Source organism: Carcharodon carcharias, chromosome 2, assembly GCF_017639515.1.
Source record: "Carcharodon carcharias isolate sCarCar2 chromosome 2, sCarCar2.pri, whole genome shotgun sequence".
Taxonomy (NCBI): domain Eukaryota; kingdom Metazoa; phylum Chordata; class Chondrichthyes; order Lamniformes; family Lamnidae; genus Carcharodon; species Carcharodon carcharias.
Window position 1 is genome coordinate 221,692,289 of NC_054468.1, and position 26,253 is coordinate 221,718,541.

At 48.5% G+C, this 26,253-nt stretch overlaps 1 protein-coding gene across 1 annotated transcript in view; it reads right to left on the reverse strand.

Moving 5' to 3' along the window:
- Positions 1–508: 508 nt before the first annotated feature.
- kif26ba (kinesin family member 26Ba) overlaps positions 509–26,253 on the reverse strand; it is a 316,541-nt gene continuing 290,796 nt past the window's right edge. Inside the window, exons 13-15 of the mRNA XM_041182843.1 lie at positions 4,440–4,636; positions 2,762–2,918; positions 509–958 (exon numbers count right to left, since the gene is read on the reverse strand). Of these exons, the coding sequence (XP_041038777.1) occupies positions 810–958; positions 2,762–2,918; positions 4,440–4,636 (503 nt within the window). The 3' untranslated portion in view covers positions 509–809. The remainder of the gene's footprint in view (positions 959–2,761; positions 2,919–4,439; positions 4,637–26,253) is intronic.

Here is a 26,253-nt window from a genome sequence, read left to right on the forward strand (position 1 = left end):
CTCGACTCCACACAACGATGTCCTTTACAATCAGCCAAACCTTTATATAAAAAGAAGAGTACCATGTAGTATCATTTCAAATGGAATCAAAACGTTGCCGAATATCCTCCCGTGGACCCACCAGGGAAGTGAGATCGCCGGCATTCTCCCCTCCCGCCCACTCCCGCCCTGTTTATAATCGACTTCCGTTTCACTCCCAAGCTTGGTGGGAACGCTGGTGCACATGATTAGGAATGGAGTGTAGGATTAAGTTTGGTTTACAAAATGGATACTGCCTCTATAACTGTACGGTGACACATTCATCATCATCTAGCACCAACTGTACAATAATGAGTCCATGTAAGATTTTGGATAATATAATATAATAAAGTTTACAAGGCACTTGTAGTCCTTCTGTATATCATTCTGAACATCTCAGCAACAGCCCTTCATTCCCCACCCTGCCACCCCTACCTGCACCCCCCCCCCCCCTCCCCTCCCACCCGCTACCACCTACCCCACCCACTGAATAAAGGAGAGCTGGAGCAAGCAATTCATATTTACAACACAACAAAAGTTCCTCAAAGTGCTTTGACAATCTGATGAAGGAATGAACATTCTCACGCTCCAATATTCATCCCCTCCACTCATTCTTCTCCGTCTCTCTCTCTCTCTCGTATACATTCTGCCGTTGAAAGAAAAAAAATCTCTTTTCGCGTACGTGCTGCACACTTTGCGCTTCCGTCCTCGTCTTCCTGGTATCTTTGGATGTCCTTTTTTTCTTCGTGTGTCTTCTTCTCCTGCGCCGTGCGCTCGCCCACGCGGCCCCTTTAACGCCTCCCACAGGCGATGTCGAAGCAGGTGATCATCATGAGGTGGGCTTTGCAGAAGTTGACCCGGTGCTCCAGCCGCTCAGTGACACACTCCAGAGCCTCCAGGTATTCCAGCGAGTCCACCTCGAAACCTTGATCCAGGTCAACTGGGGAAAAAGAGATCAGGTCAAGCGCTCAGCACAGCAGGACAGCTGGAGAAGGTAGGCTAGGAACATGCTAACTACAAACGGCATTATACAGTCCGCTACTTCCCCCTTTATGTCATTTTTAACAATCATGTATGTGTCTGCATCATGTGGGTGTATATATAATTCAGTACGGACTGCATTGTGTGATATTGAGCAATATGTTCTATGGAACTGACTTCCATCATTACTGGCTAAGTGATTGTCGACAATTCAAGATTAGAGGGCTAGGGCAGGGTGGGTAATAATGTTTGGGAAGGGTAAATGCTGACACGGACTGGTTGGACTGAATGGCCTGTTCCTGTGTTGTAATCTTCTACGTATATGTTAATATAAAGAACTGGATTGTCCCAGGTTTAATCACCAGTATGTGCTATTATAATTGGTGCCATTCACTCCCTCAACCACTGGCGCACAGTGGCAGCAGTGTGTACCATCTACATGATGGACTGCAACAAATTGCCAAGGCTCTTTCCAAACCCATGACTACCATCTAGAAGGACAAGGGCAGCAGATAGACGGGAACAGCACCACCTGGAAGTTCCCCTCCAAGTCACTCACCATCCTGACTTGGAAATATTTCACTGTTCCTTCACTGTCGCTGGCTCAAAATCCTGGAACCCCCTCCCTAACAGCACTGTGAGTGCACCTACGCCACATGGACTGCAGCAGTTCAAGAAGGCGGCTCACCACCCCCACCACCTTCTCAAGGGTAATTAGAGATGGGCAATAAATGCTGGCCCAGCCAGCGAAGCCCACATCCCATGGATGAATTTTTTAAAGAGTCAGGTGGAGAAGCACTGACACAGGTCAGCATCTCTGGGTAATAGTTGGCAATCAGCCAGAATCCATGGGGTTGCACAAAATTACTAGCTGACAATGCAGCTCTCCCTCAGTATTGCAGTGCAATACTGAGGGAGAGCTGCATTGTCAGTGTTGTTGCCTTTTGCGAAGTCAAAGCTGCGCCTGCCCTCCCAGGTGGCTATAAATGATCCCATGGCAGTATTCAAAGGTAATCAGGAGGGTTTTCCCCTGGGGTCCCGGTCAGTATTTATCCCTCAACTAACATCGCTAAAAACAGATTTTCTGATCATTATCACATCGCTGTTTGTGGGAGTTTGCTGTCCGCAAATTGGCTGCTACGTTTCCTACATCACAGCATGTCAACGAACAGCTTAACTGGTTGTAAAACACTTCGGGGACATCCTGAAGGTGCTATATAAATGAAAGCTCTTTCCCGCATTGTCCTTATCTAGTTTCCCTTTAAACACATCTGGTAATCCGTTGGTGTGAAAACAACACTGATCAGAAAACGAGGCCACTATTGTTAAAAAAAAAATGCAAATATAGTTCACAAAATATTAAATAAAGAAAGACTTGCAATTATATAACACTCCTCACAATGTCCAGACATCTTGAAGCGCTTTACAGCCGATGAAATACTTTCTAAGTGTAGTCACTGATGGAATGCGGGATACTTACAAAGTTTGCCATTCAAAAATCTCCATGTTCTTTTTAGATGCATCATGCCCTATTCATTTTTAGTGACATTCTGCAGGGGGAAAAGCTGTCCACTTGTGTGTCTCACTCACTGTCAGGACATCCTGTAACTCCAGCTGCTCATCACCTCAACATCGTTGTGCTTTTTTGCCCAAGAAATAAAGGCCTGGGAGTGTGCTCCTTCCAGGATTCCAGCCTTCCCAATCCCGCCTATCACAGGAACATGCTCATAACTGGAAGGTCGGAGGCTGAGGGGATACTTACACTCACTGATCCATTTACTTGGATCCAGCATCAGTCGCTGTTTGGTGACCTCCAGCTCCTTCTTCAGTATGTCATATTTGGTTTTGACCTCTGAAATCCTCTGCTGTCGATGCTCCAATATCTTCAGTTTGGCGTTGAAACACACAAATCCCCGCAACTACAGTTAAGAATATTAAAGTTTTTTCTTAGATTCTGTTTTATTTTTCCTTCATCTGCAGTCAGGAGAGGACAGTGTAGGTTCATGGAGCCAACTGCAAGGTACGTTAGCACATAGGTACGACGGAAGGAGGACAAGGGGTAAACAAGATTGTCGCAGGTTTAGATAAGGTAGACAACGAAAAGCTGCTCCCATTAGCTGATCGTAGATGGACCAGGGGGGCTTGGATTTAAGATTTTGGGCAAGAGATGCAGGGAGGATGTGAAGAAGAGGTGAGCGGTAATGACCTGGAACTCACTGGCTATGAGGATGGTGGAAGCAGAGATGATGAATGATTTCAAAAGGAAATTGAGCGGTCGCTAAGGGAAATAAACTTGCAGGACAACAGGAACAGAGTGGGGGGAAATGGGACTGACTGGATTGCTCTACAGAGAGCCAGTACGGACTTAGCAGGCTGAATGGCTACTCAATGACTTTAAGAGGGGTGCAGCCATTGGTTTTACCTCAATTGCTCCTATTCAACCCAAGCAGGACTTCCCATCACCACCTGGTGGTATGTCCAACGTTCTGGGACAAGGGATGGGATAATGTCCTGAAAGGGGAATTTCACAAATTGGACGATAAGATTCAAGAGCTGGACATTGACGGCAATAGTCGGAAGATTTCTCCTAGTGCCATGCTTCAGTCAGGACAGGATTAGTGAGGTGAAGGAGGTGAATGGGGTGATGGTGAGACGGTGCACAAGTGAAGGGTTCAAATTACTGGGACAGTGAAACATTTTGGAGAGGAATGGTCTGGACAGGATGGAAGTACAACTGAAGAAGGGGTAGAGCCAATAACTGCACTGGGAAAGTAGCTCCTTCTGTGAAGGGGGCGGGGGAGGGGAGGGTGGAGGGTCAGTGGTGGGGTGAGGGATGGTGGGGGTTGGGGATTTGGCGGCAATGTTAATGTATGGTCACATGGGGGAAGAGAAAACACAATAATGACGAACAAGCAAGATAGAGGGAAGGTTAAAAAAAAGACAAAAGACTGAAGAACAGATCACAAGAAGGGCGAATTATAATTATTCTTAAAATTTGGAGTTAGGATTGCGTGGTATGTATTTGAATGCACAAAGCATTCAAGAGAATTGCTGAAAAGAGACATGTTGAAGATTTTCATCTTGCACTCATCAGGACAGATGCAGGAATGCCTAATTTCAAAGGGAGCAACAATTCATACTGCATGAGAAAAGGGTGCTGATTGGTTGGAAAGTTGAATCTGACTGATAGAGTCGACTTACCAACCAATCAGCACCTTTTTCTCATGCAGTATAAATTGTTGCTCCCTTTGAAATTTGGTACTCTTGAGTCTGTCCTGATGAGTGCAAGACGAAAAGCTTCAACAACATGTCTCCCTTTTCAGCAATTCTCAAGTTCTGTACTTCAAGAGAACGTTGCAGAATGGCAACATTACCAACGGAATGATATTGCAGGCATAAAAGAGGTGATAGTTGAGTTTATCTTTAGAAGGTCCACAAACCCTGTTGTCTGCCGCCCGTCTCCTCTGCAGCCGTTCCACGTCATCTATCTCATAGACCTTGATCTCAAACGGTTCGGCCATCCCCCTCTGCACAGGTCGAAGGTCAACCCAGCGGACCCCAGAGCTGTTGACCGGTTTTCGGGCTGGAGATGCTGCATCAGGGGACAGGCTGGGGAGGACACGCCGCCTCTGGGAACCTGCAAACGGGAGGTAGACTGGTAAAAGCGAGGTCTGTTAGGAGCCAAGTAACCTTACATTGCTATAGTCATCACTGCTGTGCAGTGCGTTTTACACAGGTCTTGGTGTGAAGCTCATGTGTCACCAATATCATGCGCGCAAGCAAAAAATAAAGGGTGCTACTATACAGCCTGATGTAATGATGCCAAAGCTATAAATGCTGCTATTATTGCATGGATTTCTGCCTTGGTTTCTGCTTTTGATAATCTGCATGAAGCAATGATGGTGCTGCGGGGCCCGTGAGCTTAACATTCGATAGGTATCGCAGCCTCAAGATGAAGTTACATGATATTCCCGGACAAACGTTTAGTAAATCGCTCGGCCTGCTACCGCCTCAATTGCAATGGTCCCGACTTCGGCTGAGAGCGCCTCGTGTAAATTCGGCCGGCGATTTCGCGCGGCGTGGACACCAGGTTCCACGGCACCTCAGGAAAGGTCGTTGACGGGCGAGGTTACCTCTCGTTTCCGCGGATAGGGCCTGACTGCTGTGTCTGCTCTGCACTTTTCGTGTTTCTGCCTTTCACTGGAGTGGCAGAGCTTGCTGTATGGTTCGGGCCCGGTGGTGTAGAGGGAGGGCCGTTAAGCTGCCTCACACCCCACCACCACCACCACCACCAATCCCCCACCCCCCCACCCCCTTGCCCTGCTGTGTCGCTGTTTTCTTGCTTGGCTGCGTTAAGCCCACATTCCCTGCCCTCTAACAACTTCCACGCCTCCAAATGCAGGGCCGTTTTATCTGGAGCTCTTGAGGAATGAATGCAGCCGCAGCCCATGCAAGCCTCATCATGCATCATCGCAGATGTGTTTGGTTTGGGGTGGGATAGGGGGTGGGGTAGGGGGTTGGGGGGGTGGGGGGGTGAAGGGCAGGTGAGTAAGGGGCAGAGTAGAAGGCCTTGGTTCTAATGCATCATGTGACAACACATTTGAGTTTTGTTTAAAAACAGGGAATGCTGGAAATACTCAGCAGGTACGGCAGCTTCTGTGGAGGAGGGGGACAGAGTTAAAGGGCCGGATTTCCCCGGGTGGGTCTTGATCCCGATGTAGGCCTCAGTTCTGAGTCAGGAACCCGCAGGAGGCCGCGGTAGGATGTCACGAGTTATCTTCCCGGAGGCGACCAGTTGAGAAGCTGCTCCCAGGGGTCCCAGTCCAAATAAGGACAGTGGGGGGACCAGGGAAGTGGGATGCCCAATGGGAGCGTCCGCAGACACGCCTGGCCCTGCTGACGCAGGCGGGTGACCCATGAGGGAGCCTCAAAATGCAGGTACTCTCTGCAGGACTGCGAAACATTACAATTCAGGCATGGGCACAACCAGCAGGCCATCAGCCCGAAGGGGCAGCCCCTCTTTCCAGAGGATGGCTTGCAACTGCAGCCGTGGCCATCGCATCCCAGCAGGTCTGTGCTGGGGTGATGGGGAAGGAGGCGCAGTGGCCCCTGGCCTGTCACTGAGAGGATCGGTCACTGAGAGGGCCTGTCACTGAGAGGGCCTGTCACTGAGAGGGCCTGTCACAGGGAGGGCCTGTCACTGAGAGGGCCTGTCACTGAGAGGGCCTGTCACTGAGAGGGCCTGTCACAGGGAGGGCCTGTCCCAGGGAGGGCCTGTCACTGAGAGGGCCTGTCACTGAGAGGACCTGTCACTGAGAGGGCCTGTCACTGAGAGGGCCTGTCACTGAGAGGGCCTGTCACAGGGAGGGCCTGTCACTGAGAGGACCTGTCACTGAGAGGACCTGTCACTGAGAGGGCCTGTCACTGAGAGGGCCTGTCACTGAGAGGGCCTGTCACTGGGAGGGCTTGTCACTGGGAGGGCCTGTCACAGGGAGGGCCTGTCACTGGGAGGGCTTGTCACTGGGAGGGCCTGTCACAGGGAGGGCCTGTCACAGGGAGGGCCTGTCACTGAGAGGGCCTGTCACAGGGAGGGCCTGTCACTGAGAGGACCTGTCACTGAGAGGACCTGTCACTGAGAGGGCCTGTCACTGAGAGGGCCTGTCACTGGGAGGGCTTGTCACTGGGAGGGCTTGTCACTGAGAGGGCCTGTCGCAGGGAGGGCCTGTCACTGAGAGGGCCTGTCACTGGGAGGGCCTGTCACTGAGAGGGCCTTTCGCTGAGAGGGCCTGTCGCAGAGAGGGCCTGTCACTGAGAGGGCCTGTCACAGGGAGGGCCTGTCACTGAGAGGGCCTGTCACTGAGAGGGCCTGTCACTGAGAGGGCCTGTCACAGGGAGGGCCTGTCACAGGGAGGGCCTGTCCCAGGGAGGGCCTGTCACAGGGAGGGCCTGTCACAGGGAGGGCCTGTCCCAGGGAGGGCCTGTCACAGGGAGGGCCTGTCACTGAGAGGGCCTGTCACAGGAAGGGCCTGTCACTGAGAGGGCCTGTCACTAGGAGGGCCTGTCACTGAGAGGGCCTGTCACAGGGAGGGCCTGTCACTGAGAGGGCCTGTCACTGGGAGGGCTTGTCACTGGGAGGGCTTGTCACTGAGAGGGCCTGTCGCAGGGAGGGCCTGTCACTGAGAGGGCCTGTCACGGGGAGGGCCTGTCACTGAGAGGGCCTTTCGCTGAGAGGGCCTGTCGCAGAGAGGGCCTGTCACTGAGAGGGCCTGTCACTGAGAGGGCCTGTCACAGGGAGGGCCTGTCGCTGAGAGGGCCTGTCACTGAGAGAGCCTGTCACAGGGAGGGCCTGTCGCTGAGAGGGCCTGTCACTGAGAGGGCCTGTCACTGAGAGGAACTGTCACAGGGAGGGCCTGTCGCTGAGAGGGCCTGTCACTGAGAGGACCTGTCACTGAGAGGACCTGTCACTGAGAGGACCTGTCACTGAGAGGACCTGTAGCTGAGAGGGCCTGTCGCTGAGAGGGCCTGTCACTGAGAGGACCTGTAGCTGAGAGGGCCTGTCGCTGAGAGGGCCTGTCACTGAGAGGGCCTGTCGCTGAGAGGGCCTGTCACTGAGAGGGCCTGTCACTGAGAGGGCCTGTCACAGGGAGGGCCTGTCGCTGAGAGGGCCTGTCACTGAGAGAGCCTGTCACAGGGAGGGCCTGTCGCTGAGAGGGCCTGTCACTGAGAGGGCCTGTCACTGAGAGGAACTGTCACAGGGAGGGCCTGTCGCTGAGAGGGCCTGTCACTGGGAGGACCTGTCACTGAGAGGACCTGTCACTGAGAGGACCTGTCACTGAGAGGACCTGTAGCTGAGAGGGCCTGTCGCTGAGAGGGCCTGTCACTGAGAGGACCTGTAGCTGAGAGGGCCTGTCGCTGAGAGGGCCTGTCACTGAGAGGGCCTGTCGCTGAGAGGGCCTGTCGCAGGGAGGGCCTGTCACTGGGAGGACCTGTCACTGGGAGGACCTGTCACTGGAAGGGCCTGTCGCAGGGAGGGCCTGTCGCTGAGAGGGCCTGTCGCTGAGAGGGCCTGTCACTGAGAGGGCCTGTCGCTGAGAGGGCCTGTCGCTGAGAGGGCCTGTCACTGGGAGGGCCTGTCACTGGGAGGGCCTGTCACTGGGAGGGCCTGTCGCTGAGAGGGCCTGCCGCTGAGAGGACCTGTCACAGGGAGGGCCTGTCGCTGAGAGGGCTTGTAACTGAGAAGGCCTGTCGCTGAGAGGGCCTGTCGCTGAGAGGGCTTGTAACTGAGAAGGCCTGTCGCTGAGAGGGCCTGTCACAGGGAGGGCCTGTCGCTGAGAGGGCCTGTCGCTGAGAGGGCTTGTAACTGAGAAGGCCTGTCGCTGAGAGGGCCTGTCACAGGGAGGGCCTGTCGCTGAGAGGGCTTGTAACTGAGAAGGCCTGTCGCTGAGAGGGCCTGTCGCTGGGAGGCCATCTCTGATTCAATTCCAGGCTTTAGCCTCAGTGATGGGCCCATTCTCCAGTGATGAGATCCTGGCGGTCCCATCACCATTCCCTGAATTGCCGGGCAGGTATCCTCTGCCAGGTTGACACAGCCTTAGGCAAGAACATTGGGGGACAATGATGAATCATGTAATTAATCTGACACACCATGTTCCGGCTTTGCTTCGAGAAGCAGCTCCTAACCTGTCTCCACGGGACCAGGAAAAGTCAGCCCAATGTCTCAGGTCAGTCTGCAGTGGTTCAAGAAGGCAGCTCACTACCGCCTTCTCTAGGCCAATTTGAGTTTGGCAATGAACGCTGGCCCAGCCAGCGAAGCCCACATCCCTTGAATGAATAAAAAAAAATCGCTTCTGATAAAAAGGTTACCAATCTGAAATATTAACTCTGTTTCTCCCTTCACAAATGCTGCCTGTCCCCCCAGGGAGTATTTCCAGCATTTTCCGTTCGTATTTCAGATTTCCAGCAAATGGCGGTGTTTGCGTTTGGGTTTAATTTCTTCAGGTTAACACCTTCCCATAAAATTCAACTGCTTTCAACACCGCATTGGAAGGAATTTCGTTAACCGAAGCGCTGGCAGAGAAAATTGAAACCTCCAAAGAGAATAATACTCGGGCCCAGCACCCGTTCAGTGAGCAAGTTTAGAACGTGGCTCAAAGAAAGCACTTCAGAACTGGACCTTTCCAGCATTCTGTCTAACACATAGCGATGTGGGGGTGTAAGGAGTCCCGTGCACTTGGGGTTAAACCACCTCAAGGAGCAAAGGTAATAGGTTCACCAAGCTTACCTTTCGCTGGACCACAGGTTGGCTCAAAAAAAGCAAAAAGATGAGAAAACAATGGAATTTGTTTCTGTGACAGTTCACACAGCCCTAATAAACTGACCGGGTGAGCCGGCTGACTACGGCCCCATATCCCAGCAGGAGACACCTGGCATCTTTTTAGCTTCGCTGCTGTTAACTGGGTACAGAGTTAGCGAGCGGCAACAGGCCCTTCCCATTTACCTGGTAACACCATAACGTGGACGGGTAACAAGGTTGCACCGCATCCATTTGAAAGGTGAAGGACACACAACTCTCCTTCCAAACAGGGGAACATTTTGGGCTATTCAGCCCCTCAGGCCCTGCTCCATTATTTGATTCGATCGGGCCCCAATCTGCACCTCAACGCCATCTTCCCACCTCCATATTCCTTGACACCCTTATCCATTGGCCTCGGCCTTGAGAGCACCAGCAGCCTTTTGGAGGAGAAGGTTCCAGGTTTCTCCTAAGCTTTCTGGGAAAAAGTGCTTTCTGACTCCCCTCCCATGCAGTGGCCGGTCTTTAGCTTTTAACACAATGTTCCCTCGTTCCTGATTTTGCACTTGAGAAAACAGTTTCTGTAAATCTACCCTACAAATACTTTTAGTCATATAAGGCACATTAAAGAAATCGCCCCTTAATCCTTTAGACTCAAGGGAAGACAAGCTAAATTTATGCAAGCCAGCCGCACAATTTAACCCTTTCATTTCTGGTGAATCTTTACTGCAAGCCTGTCTGTAGAGGTTTTGACCCACCCAAAATAAATGGGGGGGGAAATGACTGAGGAAAGTGGGGTCGGCATTCTCAATGCCACATCGTGATGTCCCAGATTTTACAGTCATCACATTTGCACTTGCCCATAGGCTTTGTATGGGCTTCTCTGTTGGAACTTGTTGAATTTGAGAGCCACTTCAGCTCGGTGCCCTCTACAGGGGATCCTTGGCACAGGGCAAGTAACTATGTATCTGCTTAACCAATCAGACTAAAGAATCGTTGATGAGCAATGCACAGTCTGAACCAGGAAGTGTCAGAATAGTGAATTCAATGTCCAGTCAAGTAAAGAAAACAAAATAAAGTGAGTGAAAGAAATATAGGATCACAAGAGAGAGATAAAAGTCAGGAAGATTTAAGTTTTTAAAAATTACTTTTACTTTTTTTCAAATCTCTAATGATAAATAAAATCTGAAAGAATGAGATTCCACACTTGTAAATGCTAATTTTCATTGTCAGAGAGGTTGTTTGGCAGTCATTAAGACCTATCACACTGTTAAAAATACACTTATACTGAACATTTTCTGGCATGTTTTGTGGATATCAATCAGGTAAGTACCACAATCTCCAAGCAAGATACGTAAGCATTAAAGCTTTCTGGTTTCCACGTTGTACCGCCCATGCATGGATACCAGAGGCTGCTGCCTGATTTACTTCTTAATACTGGTGAGTGCTGATGGTTTCACCTTAATTTTTACCTCAAAAACTGAACCATTATGCTAGTTGTACCTTAGGAATTTCTTTCAGCCAAACCAAGAAACAATAAATCATCATAGCCTCAGAAAGAGCATTAAAAACAGGTCATCCAAATGCATCCTCATCTGCATATGTAAATTGAGTTAATTAGCTGTTAAACCTTCTCTTGTAACACTGAGCAATTGCAAGCCTTATCTTTATGAAAATTGAACAGAATAAGTGGCATGCCATTAGGGATAATGGATTAATAAATTATGTTAATTAGGCCTCATTTACTATGCAAATTCACATAATTACAAAATAATCTCTCCCCTGGAACTCAAAGGCTCCAAGACGTCTCCAAACTTAGAGGGTTTGCCTTGAACTTAACTTTTGGAAAAAGTTGGTTAAAGACATGATTGAGAAAAATGTTTCTGCGTAAGCGACAGCTCATTAATTCTCAGCTGAACAATTGAAAACCCATTTGAATACACAATAGAATTGTGTGCAGAGCAGGAGGTGGGCAAGTTAAATATAGATATCCATCTGGCATGCAGGCAAGGACATTGGGAGGATCTATTTATCTTTAATCACTATCAGCCATCACTGTACCACCTTATTAGAACGGCAATAGAGGAACAAGAAAAGGCCATGTCACCCATTCTGCTCACTGCCGACCATGACACCTTGTGACTCCTCAAAGATTATCCACCATCTACAAGGCACAAGTCAGGAGTGTGATGGAATATTCCCCACTTGCCTGGACCAGTGCAGCTCCAACAACACTCAAGAGGCTTGACAAAGCAGCCCCGCTTGATTGACACCACATCCGCAAACATTCACTCCCTCCACCACCGACGCACAGTAGCAGCAGTGTGTACCATCTACAAGGCGCACTGCAGGAATTCACCTGCATAATGTAGACAGCACTTTCCAAACCCATGACCACTGCCATCTAGAAGGACAAGGGCAGCAGATGCATGGGAACCCCACCACCTGGAAGTGCCCTTCCAAGCCACACACCATCCTGACTTGGAAATATATTGCCATTCCTTCACTGTAGCTGGGTAAAAATCCTGGTATCCCCCCTAACCGCACTGTGGGGGTACCTACACCACATGGACTGCAGCAGTTGAAGAAGGCAGCTCACCATCACCTTCTCAAGGGCAACTGGGGTTGGGCAACAAATGTTGGACTTGCCTGCGACTCCCACATCCCACAAAAGAATTTTTAAAATGTATAATCTATACTGTTGTTATCTGTACACCACCCATTAAACCTAGTTAAGATGGTGATCAATATATCATTACAACTGGGGATCCAGCTGAAAGTTTAAGCCATTGTAAGAACATTACAAAGCTAATGAAGCACTGTTTTTGAAGAGTAGTCACTGCTGAAATTTGCACACAGCAAGATTCCATAAATAACAATGCAATGATGAAGAGATACAACTGCTTTAGATATCGGATGAGGAATAAATATTGGGCAGGACACCAGAGGTAACTCCCCTGCTCTTTTTTTGAAATGGTGCGCTGGGATCTTTTACATCCACCCGAGAGGGCAAACGTGGCCTCAGGGGGGGTTTAATCTCTCGATAGAAAGGGGCATCGCCAACAGTGCAGTAGTCCCCCTTGATGCGGAATTTTACAAAGGGTTGGCACTTTGGACGTAGGTGTTACACACAAGGTAAATACCAGGAAAAGCTCCTGTTGTGACAAAGCATTGGGTCACCATCCACACCAATAAGGGCAACTCGTGACATGTGAAGGAACCTCCCCTTCGCTAAAAGAGCCCATGAAGGGAACAAGAAGGTTAAAGTCCAGTTTAAATTGATACGTCCAATTTTTCGAGTGATTTCCGAAGGAAAATGGAAGATCATGGTTATCGATAAGCGCTGCCAATCAGCCTGGAATCTCTACAGGCAACTTCTGGTCATCTCAGCAGCATTTAAACTGATACAAAATAAGTGACAACAGAAATAGATGGAAATATGTTGTCACTAGAAGGGATTGAAAGTGGGAGCAGAGATGATAATGTAAGACTGCCATTGTGATGCAAAGGGTTCACACTGAGTAATCTCCACCCACCAGCACCCCCATCCCTACCCCCGCCACCAACCACTAAGTCCCAGAAGGTCAGAGTTCTGTTGTGTCGGTATGCATAATTAGATGAAACACCGCTGCACTCTCTTCAAAGATGCAGAAACCCATCTGTTGTCGGGAGATAACACACGCATACTTACTGCAGCTTCTTCGTGATGAAAACTGGGGAGCGTTTGTGCTGCCCTATCAGCCAGGATCTGATTCACCAACATTCCGATGCGGAATAATCACAAAAAAAAAACATAAGAATTTTATTCCTCCACACTCGGCAGTTTTTAAATCTAAGCTCTCTGGGAAAGGGGACTTTGGGTGACCCGGCAAATTCTACCTCTGTGTCCGGGGGACGCTAAACAATTAGCAATGAGAATCTACACAAAGGCTTTGAATTTGCAGGATTGGTAGAAACGTATTGACGGGGGCAGGGTTTTCCCCTATTGTCGGGCGGGCAGGGCCCGGGAAGCAGGCCTCTGCCCGTGGTCAGGCTCCGACCGCGGTTTCACGCTGGCTGGCCAATTGACGGCCAAGAGCCCCAGCGATGCCAGGGTGGGGGGGGATGTTGCGGGAAGAGCGCTGAAGTGTGCGTGGGGGGAGTGGGAGGGGGACCGCGCACGGATAGCTCCCCGAAGGCACACAGAGAGCTGCCTCGGGGAGCTGAAGAATTCCACAACCAAAAATAAAAGATTTTAAAAATAAGGGCAACACGTGACTCAGTCACGTGAACAAGGGCACGTTAAAAATGATGTTTAAGCATTTAAAAAAAAAATGACTGTTGGAAAACTCATTCAGCCCGTGGATGAGGTTTCCTAAAGGCTCCAAAGGCCGCTTGGCCGATCCGCTCACCCACCACCCGTAAGGCTGGACGGGCAGCGAAACATACTGCTTAATTCATTGATTAATAACGGGCCCCTGTCAACTCTCGCCGCGCCCACCCACCCAAACACTGCGAGTGCGCAATGACATTGGGACGCTCGCCCTATGTCGTCACGCACTATTTTTACCCCCCCCCCCCCCGCCGATCGGGTCGGGAGGTAAAATTGTGCCCACGCTGTTCGAGCAGCTCAGGGAGAGAGCGGTTGAACTGTACAATCCAGGAAGGAAGTAAGAAAGGCACGCATCTGCGTAGCGCCTTTCACAGCCTCATGGAAACACAGGATGTTTACCGTGGAGGAGGAGGAGGAGGAGGCCTTTCGGCCTGTCGCGTCTGTGCTGTCTGAAGAAAGGGCTGCTCAGCCTAACTTTCCAACTCTTGCTCTGTAGCCCTCTGCAGTGTGTATCCAAGCGTTTTTCAAACGTGATGAGGGTTTCTATCTTTACCACCTTTTCAAGCAATGACTTCAGCACCCCACCAGCTTCTGGGTTAAAAGAGTTATTTTCCAACTCCCCTCTAATCCTTCCTCCAATTACTTCATATCCATGCCCCCTGGTTATTGTCCTCTCTGCCAGGGGAAGTGGACCTTTCCTATCCAGGCCCTTCACTATTTTATACGCCACATTTCAATCTCCCTGCAGCCTCTCTGCAGCAAAGAAAACAACCCTCGCCTCTCCAAACTTTCTTGACCACCTCAGGACATCCCAAAGTGGTTTGATTTTGAACTGTTGTAGTGTAGGAAATGTGGCAGCCAATTTATGCACAGCAAGCTCCCACAAACAGCAACGAGTTAGTGACTGGATTATCTGACTTTTGGACTCGAAACGTTAACTGCCGATGCTGCCAGACCTGCTGAGTTTTTCCAGGTATTTTTATTTTTGTTCTGGATTTCCAGCATCTGCAGTTTTTTGCTTTTATCTGACTTTAGGTGTTGGTTGATGGATGCCTATAGGCCAGGGCACCAGAGGCTGCTCCCTCCCCTGCCAACTCTTCTCTGAATAATGCCAGCGGATCTGTTTACATCCAATTAGAGGGCAGACAAGCTTTTGCTTTAATGTCTCATCTGGAACATGGCACCTCTGACAGTGCAGCACTCCCTCAGTACGGCACTGAAATGACAGCCCTGGTTAAGCAATCAAGTCTCTGGAGTGGGACTTGAGCTCACAGACTTCTGACTAGGAGGCAAGGGCATGAACCCACAGAGCTGTAATTGAGTACCTGGCCTGTGTTGAGTCCACCACGGTGGTGCTCATGGGGCTGCTTTAGTTGGGCCCTGGAAAGAAAACAACGGGCTGGGATTGCTTGTGCTGGTTAAGCAGGTAGAAAATGTTTGGCTCACATGAAGAAAAGGCAAAACCCAAAAGCGAAATACTGCGGCTGCTGGAAATCAGAAATAAAAACAGAAAATGCTGGAAACACTCAACAGGTCAGGCAGTACCTGTGGAAAGACAAACCACCTGAAACATTAACTCTGTTTCTCTCTCCACAGATGCTGCCAGACCTGCTGACTGTTTCAAACAGTTTCTGTTTTTATGTAAAACTATTGCCTCCTCCTCCAGGTACCATGCCCTAAGAGGGCTTTAGTGACCATGGACTTCCATTGGATTGGTCCAAGATTAAGCTTGGCAAAGTACTGCAGTGGTTTGCCATTGCCTTCTGCAGTATGGCTGACCAGGGGACTTTCCCACTCTTACCACCTGCCACCTAGTGTATTGGAAGTATTTACAGGCTGACAATTGACCTGTTTGGCCACATTATGAGTGCACCTTCTATGGCCATCGAGTCCTGAAGTGGGAATTGAACCCAGAGCTTCCAGCCCAGGGATAGGAATACTACCACTGTCACATGGACAAAGTGGGTGCTGAGAGGCTGTTTCCCCTTCTGGGAGAGTCTAGGACCAGAGAGCATGATCTCAGAGTAAGGGGACACCCATTTAAAACAGAGATGAGGAGGAATTTCTTCTCTCACAGGGTGGTGAATCTATGGAATTCTTTACCGCAGAGGGCTGTAGAGGCTGGGTTGTTAAGTATATTCAAGGCTGAGATAGACAGATTTTTAATCAGTAAGGGAATCAAGGGTTATGGGGAAAAGGCAGGAAAGTGGAGTTGAGAATTATCAAGTCAGCCATGATCTCATTAAATGGCGAAGCAGACTCAATGGGCTGAATGGCCTACTTCTGCTCCTACGTTTTATAGCCTTGTGGTCTTTACCACTGCACCGCAAGATCTCCTCTTAGCAAACTATCTGCGCTTCTCCAGTTCAGGCCTCTTGAGTAACCCAGATTTTAATCACTCTACCTTTCAGTTGCCTTAGTCTCAAGCTCTGGAATTCCCTCCCTAAACCTCTCTGCCTCTCTTTCTGTTTGAAGACAATCTTGAAACCCTACCTCTTCGACCAAGTGAACGTGACTAGGGAGCACTTGGGACATTTTATTACATTAAAGATGCCAAATAAATACGACTTGTTGTGGTTGTTGAAACAAAGGAGAACTGTGGAACTGTAAGCCAATAAGGAGTTAGCATGTTGTAGAGAGGAGAAAATTGGCTGAGAAAGGACAAAAAAAAAACAATTTCCATTTGTGAATGAACTGGAAGCCTGTAACACAAAAGCATGTTGCTGGCTTCAGTATTAACGCTGATCTAGCTGATAATTGCCTTTCACACTGAACATTTCCTAAATTGACTTTTCCCAAAATTGTTCCATCTGTCCAAACGCATGAGTCCCCACACTTTATAAATGAGGTTTCAACAACATCCAGGACCTAGTGTAGCGTCCTTGACAGTAGGGAAGATAAGAAAACTCTCAGCTAACAGGAAACCCTTTGGCACAATTTTAAACCCCCTCTCAAGTCAATTCAAAGCACTCAAAAATTGTTCAGTGGTTGGATGCACCCCACCAGGTGCTTCTTCCTAGGTAGTCCCTCGGGGATCGAGGATGACTTGCTCCTACTCCGGTTTGATGGGTTCTGAGGTGGCTGACAGGTCCAATGTGCGACCTGCAGGCTCTGCCACATTTGGGGTAGGTGGCGCTTGAGGGGTTGGGTAGGTGGGTTGCTAGGAGGCTTGTGCACTCCCTCTGAAGCCTCAACCTCACCTCTGTGCACTCCCGACAAAGTCTGTCAACATGCTCGGTGCCCTCCCGAATGAACCTTCTCCATTTTGATTGGCTACAAGCCAGGGACTCCCATCAGTTGGAGGGTATGTTTGCCCCCTTCAGGGATACATCCCTCAAGCATTTCCACTTCTGAGCGACCGAGTTCCAAGTAAAGCAGTTGCTTCTGGAGTCTGGTGTCAGGCGCACAAACAACATGTCCTGCCCAGCGGAGCTAGTTTTGAGGGGTTACCACCTTGGGCAAGTTGGCTTGGAGGGGGGGGGGAGGGGAGGGTGGTGGCAGGAAGGGTTGTTGACCAGGAAGCAGGGGAACAGTTGGGGAGTTCAAACATATAGGCACCACAAAAATAAACTCAGACAACTATCATTTCACAGGCTTTGCTGCTGTCAGCTGTGGTGCCTCAAAGCTCATTACATTAGGGCCACGTCCACCACAAAAATAATCACGTGCGTTTAAAGGAGCCTCGCAGCTGACCCCATTGCTGTCCAGTCTCAGACTCCGCTCCACCGACGCCACTGCTGTCCAGCTCGCGACCCCAATTGCTCGTTCCGTGACCCTCAACTGGGTGGGGGTGGGGTGGGACACAACCCACAGTTTGGGAACCCCTGTCTTAGGAAGCATATCGGGGCCTTGGAAGGAGCACATTGCAGATTTGCCAGAATGATACCTGGGCCAGGGTTAAATTACGAGGAGAGCTTAAACAAACTTTAATTGTATTCCCTGGAATCTAGAAGGTTTGATCAAAGCTTTCAAGATATTAAGGGACAAAAAGGATCGGGAGAAACTATTTCCACCGGCTGGGGAGTCCAGGATAGACGTAAAGTGAATATTGGAGCCAGATCTTTCAGGAGGAAAATCAGGAAACATGTCCATAGACAAAAGGATGGTGGAAGTTTGGAACTCTTTTCCACCGCAGGCTTACATGCGGCTATTGTGTGGTGCAAGCACCTGCTGTCAGAATTTGTGGCTTCACCTCAGCTCTGCCTGGATAAAGAGAGGTGTTGGCATTCGAATTAGGGTTAGTTCTGAGAGCAGGTCTCCAGCCTCATTGCTCCTGGACAATATTCAGCCCTCAATCATTAGCTAAAAACTGAGGATCCGGTCAATAGCACACTGCTGTTTGTGGGAGCTTGCTGTGCTGCATTTCCTACATCACTACAGTGGCTACTCTCCAAAATGGTTGTGGAGTGCTTGGAGATTATGAAAGGCGCGATATAAATGCAAGTTTTATTTTCTCATTAGGATGTGGTTTGTGGTATGGTTAGAGCAAGACTTCTGTGTATAATGTGCCCTCTCAAGTTCCTCACAAAAGGTTCCAATTAGTTTGTATACCATGAATTGCTTTGAGGTGATTAATGTCCTGTGATGTCCCAAGCCTAAAACCACTACCATCTAGAAGGACAAGGGCAGCAGACACATGGGAATGCCACCACCTGGAAGTTCCCCTCCAAGTCACTCACCATCCTGACTTGGAAATGTATCGCCGTTCCTTCACTGTTGCTGGGTCAAAATCCTGGAACTCCCTCCCTAACAGCATGGTGGGTGTACCTACACCACATGGACTGCAGCGATTCAAGAAGGCAGCTCACCACCACCTTCTGAAGGGCAACTAGGGATGGGCAATAAATGCTGGCCCAGCCAGTAAAGCCCACATTGCGTGAAAGAATAAAAAAGCTGTAGAAAGGGAAAGGCGAAAATAAAAGTCATTTACTGGACGGGGATCTGGGAGAAATGCTGATCACATCTACTGCTGTTTTATCACTTCTGCAGCTATCCTATTTACCATTTCCTTTCAGTGAAGCTCAGATATTCGTACAGATTTTACTGGCATCTCCTTCAGTTTAATTCATTTCAAAGCCCTTATTTACAAGCAGCCCGAGGGTGGAATCTGCTGTGTCCCCAGTGGAAGACTCTCCAAATACATAAATTATCCTCAGTTTAGGATCTGTAACATCTTGAGGACTGCATGGTGCCTGTCAGAATGTGATGTTGCTTGTAAGCACTGTAAACGTATCATTGTGAAAAGATGAGGAATGAAGTGCTAAATGTTTATTTGTTTTTCAATCATCTCCCCTCCAATGTAGAGAGCTGCAATATCATAGAATATATAGCAGAGAAGGAGGCCATTCGGTCCACTGTGCCTATGCTAGCTCTTTGAAAGAGTCTATCCAATTCATCCCATTTCCCCTGTTCATTTACTCATAGCCCTGAAAATCTTTCCAAGGCTGGTGAATGTGCAATGTTCCCCTAGTTTAACACACATAGAGTTAAGATTCCACTCACCAGGACTTCACTCCAGTAGCCAATTCATCAGAGCCGATGCTAGGCAGTGGTTGCTGACAAGCTATTTGACTATGGGGGCATCACAGCTGAGCCTGATGCCGATCTCACCCAATGGGTCCATACTTCCCGGTAGATCACCTCAGATTATCCTCTTCCCAGTCAGAGGCATTGAGGCTATTAGCACATTACTGACACACTGGCTTAATGAACCTGGAGCCTGCCTCCTCTGTACAGGTCAGTGAACTCCTCCTCACCACCGCCTCTCTCGATTTCTACAATTGTTGCTAAATTGTCAAACTGCTTACTCGATATCCAGTGCAGGATGAGCAGAAATTTCCTCCAGTTAAATATAGGGAAAACTGAAGACACTGTTTTTGGCTCCCTCCCCAAACTCTGTTGCCTAGCTACCGATTCCATCCATCACCCTGGCAACAGTCTGAGTCTAAGCCAGACTGTTCGCAACCTTGGTGTCACATTTGACCCCAAGATGAGCTTCTGACCATATGATCACATCATCACTAAGACTGCCTTTTCCACCTCGGTAACTTCACCCGTCTCAGCCCGTCTGCTATTTAAACCCACATTCAAGCCTTTGTTACCTTTGGACTCAAGTATTAAAATGCACTTGTGATATTAACTTGAGGTCATCCAAAACTCTGCTGCTCGTACCCTAACTTGCACCAAGTCCCCTTTGCCTATCACCCCTGTCCTCGCTCATCTACATTGGCTTCCAGTCAAGCAACGCTTTGAACGTAAAATTTTCATCCTTGTTTTCAAATCCCTCAGTGACCCTGCCCCTCCCTATCTCTGCAATCTCCTCCGGCCCCACAACCCTCCGGGGTATCTGGCTCATCAAATTGTGGCCTCGAGACTCCCCGATTTTAATTGCTCCTCCATGGGTGGCCAAGCCTTCAGCTTCCCAGGCCCCAAGCTCCCTCTAAGCCTCATCTCCCTCCCTGTCTCTCTCTCTCTTTCTCCAGGACGTTCCTTAAAACCTCCCTTTTTGACCAAGCTTTTGGTCATCTGTCCTAGTATCTCTGAATGAGGCCCAGTTTCATGTTGTGCTTTATAATGCCTCTGTGGGACATTTTATTACATTGTATAAATTATTGTTGTCGAAGGTTGTGCATTAGCTGTGGTTTATTGCTGACACGCTCACCTCAGTCGGCGAGTTGTGGGTTGTCCTCGAGTTGTATAAAGTGCTGAGTTTCCTACGTTACAGCAGTGACTACACTTCCAAAGTGTTTCATTGGCTGTAAAGCGCTTTGGGATGTCCTGAGGTCATCTGCCCTAATGTGGCTTGGAGTGGAATTTTATTTGCTAACGCCCCTGTAAAGCAGCTTGGGACCTCCTCCCACAGTAACAGTGCAGTGTAGATTACAACCTGCAATTGGTGCTGTAGGAGCTTAGAGAGACAGGGAGGAGTGAAAGCCACGGGGACTATGGCGGCTGCAGCATTCCTGCTAAAGAAAAATAGCTCTTGTGACAACAGCAGAAAGGCCGGATGAGTGACGTCATTCCGGCAGTTTAATCATAAAGAATGAGTTCCACGGGATCTGCTTTCACTGTGCCTGACAATGTCCGACTCCATCACACCTAATGCTGAAAGATTTCAATTTTTAACAAAAGCCCATTATACTCGGCGAGAGAATTTCCTACAGCCATGAGCTCAGTGCAATAGAAATGTGCCTCTTAAATCCAGGCGTGATAAATATGATTACTTTGATCCCTATTGTATATATTGTATGCTCGGTGAATTGGCCTCACTCTGATCTACAGAAAGCGACACTTGTTTTACTGAATGGCATCAGTGTTGAACATAAGGACTGTTAACAACCAGATACATTTCAATCCCTTCCATTTCCATGGCCCATTAGTGTGTAGGTTGTTATTTAAAGGGATATTAAAGGATTTAAAAGTCTCTTTAACACTTCACTCGCACTCCCATGCTGGAGATATCAATGAGTTTGCTGTCAGATAGGTGATCCTTTGTTCACTCCCTTTCTCTAACCCCTCCCCTTATCACAAAATGCCATCTCGCCCCCATGTATGAATATTGATATAATCTTCTTTACTCTGAATCTTCCTGATTTTTTTCCAAACTAAACATAGGCCAATGCTCTCAATGCAGGGGACTGTGCATTGGTTGTGGCTCTGTTGGTAGCACTCTTGCCTCTGAATCAGAAGATTGTGGGTTCGAATTCCCACTTCAGAGTATAATAATCATGGCTGTGCTCCAGTGCAGTACTGAGGGGGTGCTGCGCTGTCAGAGGCATTGCTTTTTCGGATGGGACATTAAACTGAGACACACAAGATCGTGGCACTAATTCTGAAGGGGTTCAGGGGAGCTATCCCAAATGCCTTGGTCCATGGTCAATATTTATCCCTCAATCAATATTACACAAACAGATTACCTGGTCATGAACACATTGCCATGTGTGGGAAATTGCTATGTACAAACTGGCTGTGACTGCACTTCATTGGCTGTAAAGCACTTTGGGATGCCCTGATGTTATGAAAGAGATTATACAAATTCAAAACCTTCTATATTTGATCATTATTAAACCAGAAATGAACACAAGGAACATAGTTGAAGCCTTTACAATGGGGCGAGTATGGTAATCGTCTTCCCCACCTCATCTGGAGAACTGTTTTTCTAAATTCAGACCATATCTCCAAGGACTTAGAAGAACAGTACTGAGAAAGAGGAACTCTTTGGTTCTCACTTCATTTTATCACTGCGCTTTTAATCTCATAAAATGTGGCATTCTGAGGCGCAGTCTGCTAGATCAATAATGCTTCTGACTGTAACTGCCTGCCAAGGGAAGCCAAGTCGTGATGAAATATCTAAACTGACCCAGGGGGCTGCTCCTCTCTCTCTGATTTTCTCTTCTCCTCTGAAAGGAAATCTCCAGTCTAATTATAAAATATAGGAGTCTGCCTTTATTGTAAACCGGTTGGGTTGGGAAGATGGGGCCAGAGCACTACCAGCTTTGAAAACACCACGAATTTGCTTCCCCACTGATTTGGTGTCCTGGAGATTTCATCTCATGACCTCCCTCCGCCACTAACCACGCTGCTCATGCACCGCTAGGATTGGTTGCCCAAGATGTCAATCCTCACTGTGCCTTCCCACGCCCAATCGAAAGCAGACAAAACTGGCTGATTGTCGGCCATCAGTCAATCAACCTTTTCACTCCCCCCCCCGCAATCTCCAGAGATATACTCAACGAGTCAAGGTATTGTGGGTGACAGGACCATTTGGAAGACAAATAGAGGTTTTGGGCCATGCCAATGTGATATAAGACACTAGTTAGGCTTCATCTAGAGTACTGCATCCAATTCTGGGCACCACACTCGAGGAACACTGTGAAATTATTGAAGAGAGTACAGAGGAGATTCACAAGAATGATTCCCAGGATGAAGAACTGTAGCTATGTGGATAGATTGGAGAGATTGGGAATGTTTTCCTTGGAGAAAAGAAGGCTGTGAGGCGATTTGATAGAGGTATTCAAGATCCTCAGGGGTATGGACAGGATAAATAGTGAGAAGCTGTTCACACTCAACAGAACATCAAGAACTAGAGGGCACAGATTCAAAATAATTGGCAAAAGGAGTAAATGTGATGTGAGGAAAAATGTTTTCACCCAGAGGGTGGTTGGAGTCTGGAACAAACTTCCTGAGAGGGTGGTGGAGGCAGGTTCGATTGAGGTATTCAAAAGGGAATTGGACTGTTACCTGAAAAGAGAGAATGTACAAGGTTACAGGGATGAGGTGGGGGAGTGGGACTAGGTGGAATGCTCTTTCAGAGAGCCAGTGCAGACTCGATGGACCGAATGGCCTCCTTTTGCACTGTAAAAATACTTCGATGCTGTGAGCACAAAGAACGCTGGACTTAGGCTTCAGTATTGCTAGAAATGGGAGCGTTGGAACTGGAGACATATTGCGACAGCTTGTTTCCCAAACCTGGAGAGTGGTGAGGGCTTGGAGTAGGTTCGGAGGAGTTTGACCAAAATGATACCCAATCTTAGAAAGGTCCCATGAGTTAGAGCTATTTCATTAGGAATGGCAGATTTAGAATGGACATAATTGAAGGCTTTAAAATGATCAAGGGTCTAGAGATGGACAAGAATGGTAGGACTAGGGGTCATGTGTGTGACTAGGGGTCATTGTGTGAGGCTAAGGGGAAAGCGTTGAAGTATTTATTTTACAGGCCAAGAGGGAGATTAGGAAGGAACCAAAAGCTGGGCTATAGAGCTGGATTTGGACAGCAGTCTCAATGGTGGAGAGGCAAGGGACTAAACAATCCCAAACACCACGTACATTCCTATTTCTTACATTTACCATTCAGGGGGCGAATGATATTGGTGGAGTATGCTGACGTGACTGAATAAAGAGTTGGGGGTGAGTTGGGTTGGGGGTGAGTGTGGAGTTGTAGGGCTGGTTGGAGGCTACAATGAAGAAACACTTGTGAATGTTACCACATGTCGTAATACCCTTCCCTCAGCCTCCAAACAGCTGATCTGATTGAACTGCGTCAGAGACTCTCCAAGAAATCTGCAGGTCTGCAAAACTTTCTCTACTTTCAATGCATTACAAGATGTGTGATTCTCAGCCTTGGCAACATCGAGGGAGTCCCCAAGTTTGGGATCCTAAACCTTCACAGCGCTGCCATTAAACCAGTAATTAACTTTTATGGGCCATCGGGAGTTTTCCAGCAGTTTGAAATCAGTCGAGCTCCAGAGCTGTGTCTGAATCATGCCTCATTAATCACTGCGCTAACTGGATGGGCATCAAACAACCTTCAACTTTGTGTATTCTGCGTGGAAATGAGAGTTAATGTTTCAATGTTTGGCTTAAATTAAAAAAAAACTAGTATATTCTTCCTTTGTCTGGAATGCTACTGGGAGCTTGTATTCACCGGGACATAGGAATAGGAGTAGACCAATGAGCCTCTCAAGTCTGTCCCGCTATTCAATTAGTTCATGGAAGATCTGTATCTTAACTCCATTTACACGCCTTCATTCTGTAACCCTTAACCAGCAAAAGTCAATTCAAGGCTATAAATCAAGCCACCATTATTCACCCGTTTTATAAAAATCAAGCTAGCGCTATAATTCCCCTCAGTGTCCCTGGGCTATGCGAGGGTGTATCAGCCAGGTCTCCAGCTCCTGACTCTAATCCAGGGATCCCTGTGACAGAAGTCTTTGCCTAACTTGGGCTCAAATGTGAGGGTCCCACAGGTGCCCTCACCGCGAGCTCTTTGCTGCTTCAGGTTCACAGGCAGGGATTGGCTGCTTGTCCTGAGATACGGGAGGGGTAGCCTGCATCACGACAGGCCCTAGAAGAAGCTGCTTTGGAGGTTTTCCGAATTCTGCCAGCGTGAGCAAGCAGACTAACCATTATTGATTCAGCTTTGACTGCATCCTTGCCAGAATACACACTGCCTGCAAAACAGGCAAACTCCTCCCTCTAAAGATTCTATCAGCCTAAAAGGATGAGCAGGATTTTGCTCCAATTAAATATTGGGAAGACGGAAGCCATTGTCTTAATTCCCAACCACAAATTCCATTCCCACCGACTTCATCCCGCTCCCTGGCAGCCTGAATCTGAACCAGACATTGACAACCTTTGTGTCATGTTTGGCCTGGAGATGAAGTTCTGACCACATATTCGCATAATCACTAAGACCATTTATTTTCACTCTTGCCTCAGCTCATCCGCTGCTGAAATTCTCATCCATGCCTTTTCAACATCTAGAACAAACCATTCTAACACACTCTTGACTGGTCTCCCACATTCTACCCTCCATAAACTTGGGGGTCATCCAAAACTCTGCTGGCCATGTCCTAGGTCGCACCAAGTCCCATTCATCCATCAGCTCTGTGCTCGCTGACCGACACTGGCTCCTGGCTGAGCAACACCTTGATTTTAAAATTCTCAGCCTTCTTCTCAAATCCACCTCCCCCACCCGCTGCACACCCCCCCCCCCCCCCCGCCCAACCATTGACCACCATGGCCTCATTCCTCTTTACCCCTGTAATTTTCTCAAACCCTACAACCCTCAGGTATCTGCGCTTCCCGACTGACAGGGTTTGGCTCCCTGTAGGTTATGGAATGCTGCATCCAGGAAAAGGCCAGGAAGCCTCCTGTTGGGTTAGTCAGGGCCTGCGTGACAGTTGCCTGATTCTGGGAGGGATTCCATTTTTGTGGTGGGGGGGGGGGGGTGCTCTGCATTGTGGGAATGAACAGGTTGGGTCCAATCTCAGGTGGGGAGAGGTCGGATCCCAATGCAGGGGTGTAGGCAGGCGGTTGATCACCAATCAGAGCCAGCTCCCATCGAAGTGGAAGTAGATAAGCTCGGTGGATTGGGAGGAAGCATTCCTGCTTCCCTTGGCCTACAAGCCGTGCTGTAAAGGCACTTACTCTTCCCATGAACGTTCCTTGTCTCCCTTCAGCTGGTGGGTTTCCAGAGCCCGGGAAATTTGGCCAGTGTTAAACCTGGAAATCAGGAATGGCCTCCTCCTGCCCCTAAGTCGTATTCATATGTGCCAACACACGATCCCCTCACCCCCCCCAACCCCCCACCTCCACCACAACCCCAACCCCCCAACTTATCCTCCCCTCCCTGTAGGTTGCGAAGAGGAGCATAAAATTACAGAGCAGCAGAGAAACAGGCCATTCAGCCCAACTGGTCTATGCTGGTGTACATGCTCCACATAAGGCCCTTCCCACCTTCCCACTCTACTTCACCTCATCCCACCAGCAAATCCTTCTATTCAAACAGTTGCGTGATAGTACAGAACTTGAACCTTTCTGAAAGCAGAGACGTTGCTGAAGCTTTTTGCCTTGCGTTCGTCAGGACAAATGCAAGAATGCCAAATTTCAAATGATCGCAACAATTTATACTGCAGGAGAAAAGGGAATGATGGGAAGAGCCTCAGCCAACCAATCATCACCCTTTTCTCCTGCAGTGTAAATTGTTGTGATCATTTGAAATTTGGCATTCTTGTATTTGTCCTGATGAGTGCAAGACAAAAAGCTTTGGAAACACATCTCTCTTTTCAGCAAGATTCATCTATTCCTTTATTCCTCATGCACTTATCTAAGTTCCCCTTAGACAGATCAGTACACCTGTCTTAACAACTAA